Genomic DNA, 11154 nt, shown 5'->3' with positions numbered 1-11154 from the left:
TCTGTCTCTCTCTCTGCAGTCGGCGAAAGTTGTTGTCTCCTCTTTCTCGAGTCTATCTCAAAACTTTTGTTTCACATCGAAACCGTCACTTTTAACTGAATCAATTAAGATTTTAAAAAGCAAACAAACAGTTCTATCCGTTAATATTCAAAAAAAAAATACAGCGACCCGCAGCGCGCGCAAACGCCGTTGGAATACAAAGCTCCTTGAGCACGCGCGGTACAAACAGTAGACGAAACTGGCGCCATTTGGGATCCTCAGTAAGTTATTACATAGCAACGCACAACACAGGAGGAGCCAACATGGCTATTTCAGTATCCAGTTTCCCATAGGGAGCCAATCAGTCTCGCAAGATGGTTTTGAGTTTTTCTGCAACCAATAATACGCGACGATTCCAACCAGAAACGCCCACTACTAGTGACGCTTTCATTTCGTTCCTGGCACTGCACACTTTACAGCATTTTATCAGCTGCAAAACTAATTCAGCTACTCGAGTCTCGAATTAAAATCAGTGAAGATGGACGTCATTGTCTCCGTGTCGTTCTTTCAAGACGAGCTCGCCTCTACCATCGAGCACGCAGTGAAAGCGGCTGTAGACACCGTCTTGTGCGAAATCACAAAAGTTGTCGGCGGCAAATTCACTGAATTCCGAATGGAAATGGCTGGAAAGGAGAAAGAGAATGAAAGTCTGAAGCTGAGATTGGAAATATCAGAGAGCGAGTTGAAAGCAGTGCGGGAATGCATGAACGCTGCAGATGCAGACATTAAACAACCTCTCAGAATCATGAACCCCGACTGGAAAGAACAAGACTTTCAGAGGAACGAGAACCAGGGATTATTTCAAGGTAAGCGTGTTTTATTTTTTGATGGTATTGCTTGGTTATTCAATCTCTTTAAATAACTGTCAATTTTATTGGTGAGGTCTTGGTTAGAAAATGTCTTAAGACACTTCAAAGTGCGTATGAGTGCTGTTACTAAGTATTGCCCTAATTTATACCAGTGCAAAATTCTCCATAGCAAGCAAGATACAAAATACAGTGACTTCAGTCCTAATAAGAGCAAATACAAAACACAGTACGATTTGATATCGGGGCAGTTCAAGAGCAGATAAGTGTTGATAGTTACATCAGGGTTAGATAAGAGTGCAGGTGAAATACAAGATACTACAGATTGGGTTCAATGCAGGATTAAATACAGCAAAATAGGGAGCAGATAAGTGCAAGTTAAAGTGCATTAAAGGCAGAGTGCTATATTGTCCAGAAGTGAAGAGTTGAGTTTTACAGGTGTTGTCTGAAGCAGTGTGTCTTGAGGAGGTGCTGGAAAGTGGTCAGGGACTGGGCAGTCCTGACATCTGTAGGAAGGTCATTGCACCACTGTGGGGCGAGGGTGGAGAAGGAGTAGGCTCTGGAGGCAGGGGAGCGTAGAGGAGGTAGAGCCAGTCTTCTAGTGCAGGAGGAGCGGAGAGGTCGAGTAGAGGTGTAGGGAGAGATGAGGGTCTGGAGGTAGCTGGGTGCAGTCTGGTCAAGGCACTGGTAGGCGAATACAAGAGTCTTGAACTGGATGCGAGCGGTGATCGGGAGCCAGTGGAGTGAGTGGAGCAGTGGAGTAGCGTGGGAGAAGAGAGGCAGAGAGAACACCAGGCGAGCAGCGGAGTTCTGGTTGAGCTGGAGCGGACGGGTGGCGGACGCAGGGAGGCCAGCCAGGAGGGAGTTGCAGTAGTGCAGGAGAGTACCAGGGCCTGGACCAGGAGCTGGGTGGCGTAGTTGGTGAGGAAGGGTCAGATTCTTCGTATGTTGCTCAGGAAGAAGTGGCAGGTGCCTGCCAGAGTGGAGATGTGCTGGGAATTAGAGAGGCAGGGGTCCAGGGTGACTCCAAGGTTCTTGGCTGAGGAGGAGGGAGAGAGCGTGGTGGATTCCAGAGGAATGGAGATAGAGAGATCAGAAGAGGGGGAAGATGAGGAGGGCAAGAAAAGGAGGTCAGATTTCAAGAGGTTGAGTTTGAGATAGAGCAGACAGACAGGTAGAGATACAGGAGGGGGTGGTGGGGTCAGAGGGGGGGGAGGAAGATCTGAGCATCATCAGCATAGAATTGGTATGAGAAACCATAGGATGCGATAAGGGAGCCCAGGGAGCGGGTTCAAAGAGAGAACGTGAGAGGACCCAAGACTGATCCTTGGGTGATCCGTGCTGAATTACTGTATAGTGGAATGATGATGTGCAGAAAGTAGACTTTTAAGACCATAACAGCGCTAAAATAAAAGTCGATAAACTTTCAAAAACTGTAGAGACTCGGTACGTAAAATAAACAAACGTACAAATGTGTTTTTAATTTTAGTGAAATAAAAAAATAGAATAATGCAATGCTGTTATCGAACAACAACAACAATACTACAAATATAATTATATATATATATTGTGAGGAAGCAGGTGGAGTGAGACAGCAGGGAGGGGGTTAAAACCTCCCTGCGAGAGAGAAAAGATGTGCGAATGCACATTGGTTTAATTTAGTTTGCTAATTGCTTTATTGTTTTGTTTAATTGTTTTATTATTAATTATCATCCGCACCTGGGCGTTATTAAAAATTAGATCCAGGTGGGGAGTTTAAAAGGAGAGCAGGCAGTCTGCTCGAGGCTGCTGAGTAGAAGGAGGCAGAAGAGGTGCTCTGTCTCTGAGTAGCCAGAGAGAAAAAGTAAGTGCGGTGTCAAACCTGTGTGTTGAAGTTTGTGGTTTTGGGAAGGACGGGAAAACAGCGTAGCTGTCCCGCGTTAGTCAGGGTGTTCCTGAGAGTTGAGTTAGTGCTCCAAGAGGAGTTAGGTGTTTATTTTGTGTATTTTGTTTGATTTTTGTGTTTATTAAAAATAGCGCACCAGCGACCCCACCGGTTTGTCAGGGGCGACCGGAACGACAACCGGGGCACTGGAGGCTGCAGCAGCGGGCAGAGTTCTCCACCTGGTCCCCTGCTCCGCTCCTCCCGGACACTAAGACGTCGCTGCGCTGCTCCCAGACGTCGCTTATGCTCCCCCTGGTCACTGCTTCGCTCCCCCTTGCTGACCGGACGTCGCTGCACTGGGTCCCAGCTGCAGACCTCTGCCCGCATTCTCCACCATATGTGACAAAGCACAACTCACTCGGGTTCGTGCCCCTTTAAAAATACGACCCAGAACAATGAAATGGAGTTTTAAGCGCTGGTGCGCTATTTTTAATAAACACAAAAATCAAACAAAATACACAAAATAAACACCTAACTCCTCTTGGAGCACTAACTCAACTCTCAGGAACACCCTGACTAACGCGGGACAGCTACGCTGTTTTCCCGTCCTTTCCAAAACCACAAACTTCAACACACAGGTTTGACACCGCACTTACTTTTTCTCTCTGGCTACTCAGAGACAGAGCACCTCTTCTGCCTCCTTCTACTCAGCAGCCTCGAGCAGACTGCCTGCTCTCCTTTTAAACTCCCCACCTGGATCTAATTTTTAATAACGCCCAGGTGCGGATGATAATTAATAATAAAACAATTAAACAAAACAATAAAGCAATTAGCAAACTAAATTAAACCAATGTGCATTCGCACATCTTTTCTCTCTCGCAGGGAGGTTTTAACCCCCTCCCTGCTGTCTCACTCCACCTGCTTCCTCACAATATATATATATATATATATATATATATATATATATATATATAATATATATATATGTATATAAATACTAATATCAGGGTTTATGTAGTTGTAAAACTCAATACAAATAATATATTTACTGTTTTAGTAGCTGAAGTAGTATTTTTTTTGCATTGTACTTCTAATATTATTTTTGTTTTTAGAGATGGAGTAGCTGCAGTGGGATTTATTTTATTTCTAATGCATTATAAAATTACACTTTAAAAAAAAACAAAAAAAACCAGCTATACCAAAGAGAAACAGTGGATTTTAAAATGATCAAAATACTGTTATCGTTATATAATAATAATCATAATAATAATAATAATAAAGTTCTTTTGGTTAGATAACAGTATTAACTGCTTTTAAAAAAGAAAAAAAAAACTTTTGTTGCTTATCTGACAAATAAAAAACCGTGTTGACAGGGTTAGTATTATTAAGGAGTTAATGATAAATTAGAAATAATACATTATAAAACTAAAGTAAGGTTTAACCTCAACCACTGTGTCATTTCCTTGTGTTGAGGGGTAAAGGGGTAACGGATTTGCGATAACAAAACAAATTAATACATAAATGCAATTAAGTGTTTTTAATAAGGGGGTTCACTATAGGTTTTTTACAGGTACTTTTGAATTTTCTGCATATACACCTCCAAAATTATTCCACAGAATAGAACTCACACAAAACAGCTAGTTGCATTTTCAAATCACTTGACTCTCACACAGGCAGCGCAGTGCAAAGGAATATCTCCTAGAAAGTGTCCTGAGGGCATCAGGTGATTCTTAAGGGTTAGGTTTAGGGTTAGGTTTTAAGGCTGGGGTTGCTTAAGGTTAAGGTTGGGTTTGGGTCAGGGTGGGTTGATTTCGTAGAGTTGCCGAGCTCTGGAAGTGAAAGGTGGGAGTGCTTGGCAAATGCCCTCCAATCATCTGATGCCCTCAGGATATTTTCTAGGGGATAATCCTTTACACTGCCGCCGCAGCAGAGACAGACTAACAGCGCCACGCCCACTGAAACGCCCATAAAACCACCTGATTTCTTGGTATCCAGTGGCCAAATAGCATACAGGCGTCATCGCTGGGCTTCTGGGTAGTGTAGTTTTCAAAGCAATCCATTATTTTTAATAGGAGAATAACAACGGTAAAGACAGCGTGCGCAGATCGACCCGTACATAATAAAAGCAACACTTGGACCGATTAAATTGTTCCAGTGGATGGATCCAATGACATCTTTCAGTAGAATTCTGAACAAGGGGCTGGCTTTGTAAAGCAAACTGACTAGTAAGTAGGAGATCTAATTTTGTGCTCTTTTCTTTCACACAGATCCCAAAGAGAGCCATGCTGTCCCTGAATCTGAAGCACAGGAGGGGCCAAGGATAGAAGCAGTTTGCACACTAGAGGAACGTCTAAAGCAGGTTACAGAGCTGACATGCGTTAAAGATGAAGAGGTCCCTCGACTGGAGTGTGTTCCTATTAAAGAGGAATTCATAGAACAGGAATGTGTCCCCATCGCAGAGGGAGTTCCTACTGAAAATAATGTCTGTACACTTGAGGAGAACAACACGCTGGTGTCAAGTCTGTATGATGATTTTCCACCTGAATGTGAACTGGGATTTAGAGGTAATCGTACAATACAAGAAATCTATCGCTTCCAGCAGGTTCAGAATACAGCTGCACGAATTCTGACAGGTACAAAAAGATTTGAACATATTACACCTGTTGTTGGCTGTTTGCATTGGCTGCCGGTGAAGTACAGAGTTATTTTTAAAATTTTGTTAATGACATTTAAGACTGTCTCTGGAAATACCCCTGCTTACATTAATGATATGCTTTTAACTGATATGCTTGTCTCTGGACGCCAGCTGAGATCTGCTGATGCAGGGCTTCTGGTGACTACAATGATAAAACGTAGGTCTTGTGGTGGAAGAGCCTTTAGTCATAATGCACCTGTATTATGGAACAATCTTCCAATTGGAATCCGTAAAGCTTACTCAATAAATGCATTAAAATCAAAGCTTAAAACACATCTTTATGCAGAGGCCTTTTTGTAGATTGGGATGGCCTATTTTAGAATTTTATTAGTATGTAATGTATTTATTTATTTATTTTCCCATTTGTTTTTTGATATTTTATTGTATATTATATTAGATTCTATTATTGTATAGTATATTTATTTATAATGTGAAGCGCTTTGGGATGCCTTGGCATGAAAGTAATGTTGTAATGTTGTTGAAGCTGACACCCTGGGATCCTTCAAGAAGCTGCTTGATGAGATTCTGGGATCAATAAGCTACTAACAACCAAACGAGCAAGATGGGCTGAATGGGGCCTCCTCTCGTTTGTAAACTTTCTTATGTTCTTAAAGGCGCTATACAAAATACATTTGATTGATTGATGAGTTGATTATTAATCTTGCAGTAACTGGTTACTGAGCAGCAAAGTGTGCTGAAGGTTCACATTTTTGGTTATTCCAGCTCAATTGAACCTAACCATTATGTCAACGGCTTGCAAGTTGCAACATAACTGTCCTTGCTGCTGTGGCATCTGCTAGATGTGCATCCACTAACATGCCTGTTTCGAATGCTGTTCGATCTTTGCCTGTCCCTGTTTCTGGTAGACTGTTTGCAGTTGTGCTGCTCTCACAGCTTTATAGTGGTGCTGGGTGTGAGGTAGGTGTGCTCAGTCTTTATAGTGGTGCTGGGTGTGAGGTAGGTGTGCTCAGTCTTTATAGTGGTGCTGGGTGTGAGGTAGGTGTGCTCAGTCTTTATAGTGGTGCTGGGTGTGAGGTAGGTGTGCTCAGTCTTTATAGTGGTGCTGGGTGTGAGGTAGGTGTGCTCAGTCTTTATAGTGGTGCTGGGTGTGAGGTAGGTGTGCTCAGTCTTTATAGTGGTGCTGGGTGTGAGGTAGGTGTGCTCAGTCTTTATAGTGGTGCTGGGTGTGAGGTAGGTGTGCTCAGTCTTTATAGTGGTGCTGGGTGTGAGGTAGGTGTGCTCAGTCTTTATAGTGGTGCTGGGTGTGAGGTAGGTGTGCTCAGTCTTGTCTGCTAGATATTATGTTCAGAGATGAGCAGCTTACAGATTAGTGATGCAGAAGGAAGAAAGTTCCAAGGATGGAGGCGAACAACCAGAGATGAAAAAAAAAAAAGATTTTATTTAAACTGGCCAGTCAGGAGAAGGACCGAAACACAGGAACAAAGAAACAAGAAAGAAGTACCAACCAATAGCTCTAGTTTAATCACCTACTGAAGACAGTTAGAGTCACAGCACTGTTAATGAAAATTTATACAGACAGTTCTGACTAGGTTTCAGCTGAAATAAAACAACTCTCTCTCTCTCTCTCTTTCTCTCTCTGGAATCACCTCATCCTTACATACCTCTTGTCCATCCTAGCCCCTCCCTGCCACAAACCATTTGACAGGTAATCTAATAAATAAAGAGAGACATTAGACCAATATTTATACCAAATACATACTCAGCAATATGAGAAAGTGCATCACTCGCATAGCTGTGCACAGACCGGCCACCGCGGTCATCATTACCACCACAAACAAAAGTGAAACTACCTTTCCACGCATAACTCGTAACCCACAATACAGTGACAGAACATTGCATGGGAACGGTACCTTTTATTATTATTATTTGTTTATTTAGCAGACGCCTTTATCCAAGGCGACTTACAGAGACTAGGGTGTGTGAACTATGCATCAGCTGCAGAGTCACTTACAATTACATCTCACCCGAAAGACGGAGCACAAGGAGGTTAAGTGACTTGCTCAGGGTCACACAATGAGTCAGTGACTGAGCTGGGATTTGAACCGGGGACTTCCTGGTTACAAGCCCGTTTCTTTAATCACTGGACCACACAGCCTCCTTTTCTAAATGGCCTGTTTTTTCTTTTAAAACACAAATATATTTTCTATTTTTCTTTGTTACAGGAATGCACGCTCCACCAGACTACACTCCAGCGAGACAGCACACTGGTAAGAATGTTTTTGCTTTCCCTTACTATCAATGCTGTTTTTGTTTTTTTAGTTCTGCTTGGATTTAATGTGGTTGTTTAATGTAGGAGATTAGGTACTAGTGAGAAAGCACAGTCTTTCTCACTCTGGGATCACATGTCTCATGAGCTCATTATAATAAAAGGAGGCGGGTATTAAGCGGGTTTGACTGCAGTCTCATCGGAGCTCATTATAATAAAAGGAGGCGGGTATTAAGCGGGTTTGACTGCAGTCTCATCGGAGCTCATTATAATAAAAGGAGGCGGGTATTAAGCGGGTTTGACTGCAGTCTCATCGGAGCTCATTATAATAAAAGGAGGCTGGTATTAAGCGGGTTTGACTGCAGTCTCATCGGAGCTCATTATAATAAAAGGAGGCGGGTATTAAGCGGGTTTGACTGCAGTCTCATCGGAGCTCATTATACTAAAAGGAGGCGGGTATTAAGCGGGTTTGACTGCAGTCTCATCGGAGCTCAGTATAATAAAAGGAGGCTGGTATTAAGTTGGTTTGATTGTAGTCTCATCAGAGTTCACTCTACAAGGTGGTTGTGGTTATGAGGGTAAGCCCTACCTAAGAGTGAATGTGTAAGAATGCTGTACAATATCCTTTGTCTTTTTCTCGTTGTTTCTCTAGCTGCTAAAGGAAAACTTACAGGAGGGACTCCATTTCCCTGTGCTGATTGTGGGAAGAGATTCAGTCGTTTATCAGCCCTTAAAAGACACCAGCGCATTCACACAGGAGAGAAACCTTATCACTGCACTGTGTGTGGGAGGAGCTTCACGCGATTAGAAAGTCTTCAATCACACCAGCGCATTCACACAGGAGAGAAGCCTTATCACTGCTCTGAGTGTTGGAAGAGATTCCGTTGTTTATCAGACCTTAAAATCCACCAGCGCATTCACACAGGAGAGAAACCTTATCACTGTGCTGAGTGTGGCAAGAGTTTCACATATTTGAAGTCCTTGAAAATCCACCAGCGGGCTCACCAAGATAAATATTATCAATGTAGTGAATGTCTGAAGAGTTTCAGTCACTTATCAAGCCTTAAAAGACACCATAAAATTCACACACGAGTGAAGCCCTACCCCTTTGCTGTCCCGTATTCCTAAGCCTGGATGAATAAATATGAGACAGCCGAGCACGGGCTGGCTCTCAAGGTCGGATGTTGTAAAAGGAATAATTCTGATTAAGAGTGAAGCTGTTCTTTGTTCCAGTGAGTTGTACAGTCAGTCAGTAAGAAGAAGCGTGCTATCAACACCTAGCAAGCAAAGTCACAGAATGGGAAGAGCAGGCGTAACATCTTAACTGCAACGCTGCCTCCAACATTAAGCAAGAAAAGTCACGAAAGAGGAGAGCAACGGACAACAGCCTAACATATTAGCTCATCGCCATATAACTTAAATACAAAAAAGGACGTAAAGAGAACTGTACCAACTGGATCGCCATCGAAGAGAGGAAAGGCCAACAAACATTGAACCAATAGATTAATGAACTGATTTGGTCTGCTGGCACTGGTCAAATTTACAGCAAGAGATTCCCATCAGTCACTGAGCGAGACTTGGTGTTTCTGACCAGGAATGCAGACAATGTAATAATGTATAAGCAAGGAGAGAGTTATAAAGTATAACAAGGTGTGGCCATAAGTCGCTGTACTGAATAGACTAGGGGCAAGTGTAATAGCTGGTGGAGTCAATTTAATTTAACATTTGGAATTAATAAGAACAAATACAATGGGTGTTCCATTTAGGTGCCGTGGATTCTAATTAAGGGATATAATATAATTAACACTAGCACTGCCATAGCTGCTTTTTGAACAGCTTTTGCAATTCAGATTTAAATATCTCTGCGTATGTGAATATCTCGTGCATGTCTGTTCTCAAGTGTTACTAAATATTTTAATTGAACACTTTTCAGGATATTGTTTTTTCTCCCTATCTGTAATAAACAATTTGATTGTAATTATTGGTTTGATCTTTTCTTTCTTCAAATTAAAAAAAAAAGAAGCTTTGTTGCTTATATGAAAATGTAAGTTTGTTACTCCGGGTCCATAAAATAAAGATGTAGAAATTGAATAATAGTGTTTTTGAAGTCTACCGTGTTCATTAAATTCACAAATTGTTATAGATATTGCTTTAGATTTATTATTACGAAAGACAATATATCTTTTGACACCAATCTGTACTGGAGATCCGGACAGGGTTCTCAATTTGTATTTGATGAAAATCAAACATTTACATTATTAACCACTTGACTACTATTTGACGTACCTGGTACATCCTCTAAAACATTCGCTCTATGCTGCCAGACATACCAGGTACCTCCTAATTAAAAACATGTTTTAAAAAAAATAAATAAATACTTGCGATCGATCATAGAGAAGTTCTTACAAATGTCGACCCAGGGGACTTTTTTTGACCTGAAAAAAGAAACAAGGACCAGGGGTCACAAATGGAGATTAGATAAAGGGGCATGCAGAACAGAAAATAGGAGGCACTTTTTTACACAGAGAATTGTGAGGGTCTGGAGCCAAGTCCCCAGTAATGTTGTTGAAGCTGACACCCTGGGATCCTTCAAGAAGCTGCTTGATGCGATTCTGGGATCAATAAACTACTAACAACCAAACGAGCAAGATGGGCTGAATGGCCTCCTCTCGTTTGTAAACTTTCTTATGTTCTTAAGTCATATTTGTTTGGTGGTTCCAATTTCATTATGTTAATGTAATAAAATACATTTGATGTGACACAGTTGTGAAATGTAATTTCAGTCTGTTCCAATAACGACTCTGGCGGCTACGGCTGTGTGATACATCAAGAGTGAAACTGTGCGCAACTTTTGTTTCTCTGCAATGAGGATCAATAATAAAAAAAGTTTTCCTTTGATTCGGAGCTGTGGTACCGTCTAGCATTTCATGAAATCAGCTTTGAAGTGACGCATCTTCTGCATTTTGTTTTGTTGATGTTACAGTACAAGAAAGTTATCTCCTTCTGAGGCTATCATATCGACACCGTTGAAACTTACCGTGTGTGGTGGGGAGCAGTGGCGGCTAGTGAGGTCTGTGGCAGGGGAGGCGGGAGCACGAGTGGAGAATTAGTGAGTTTAAATTGTGAGTTTTAATTATGTGCGTTGGTGTGTGTTGGTGTGTGTCAGAGGAGCCTACCTGTGTATATAAGGGTGTCACAGAGCAGCTCACAGGTTGATGGTGTCAGTGTGGAAAAGGCTTCCTAGGTGGGTGGTTTGCTGAAGACGTATTATTCTCCCTCCCTTTCTCTGATCACAGGGCGTCACACAGCAGGGCAGACTGGGTGGATGGCTGTTTGAGGTCTACTCTGTCTTTTTCAATCCATCCTTTTCTCTCTCTGGTCTGTCTCCCTGTCTTTACTGTTTCACTGCTGGTAATCTACTGTAATAAACAAAATAATAATGTAATATAATCTACTGTATTAATAAAAAAAAAATCGCTTGTTTGTTTTAAATAGTTTTTTTGGAGAATTATAGGCAGGTGGC

General features: G+C 42.0%; 1 protein-coding gene across 2 annotated transcripts; it reads left to right on the top strand.

Moving 5' to 3' along the window:
• Positions 1–447: 447 nt before the first annotated feature.
• LOC117971132 (zinc finger protein 90-like) lies at positions 448–9728 on the top strand. Of its 2 annotated transcripts, none has more exons than XM_059017810.1 (4): positions 448–845; positions 4977–5273; positions 7588–7632; positions 8284–9728. In XM_059017810.1, the coding sequence occupies exons 1-4, from the start codon at positions 518–520 to the stop codon at positions 8757–8759; spliced, it is 1146 nt and encodes a 381-aa protein (XP_058873793.1). In that variant the 5' UTR covers positions 448–517; the 3' UTR covers positions 8760–9728. The 2 variants fall into 2 exon arrangements, with proteins under 2 accessions (XP_058873793.1, XP_058873792.1); XM_059017809.1 differs by having other exon boundaries at positions 4977–5342.
• Positions 9729–11154: the final 1426 nt, after the last annotated feature.

The sequence above is a fragment of the Acipenser ruthenus genome, chromosome 57, assembly GCF_902713425.1.
Source record: "Acipenser ruthenus chromosome 57, fAciRut3.2 maternal haplotype, whole genome shotgun sequence".
NCBI classification, from domain to species: domain Eukaryota; kingdom Metazoa; phylum Chordata; class Actinopteri; order Acipenseriformes; family Acipenseridae; genus Acipenser; species Acipenser ruthenus.
Note: the sequence above shows the minus strand (reverse complement) of the source record. Positions and strands in the feature narration are given on the sequence as shown.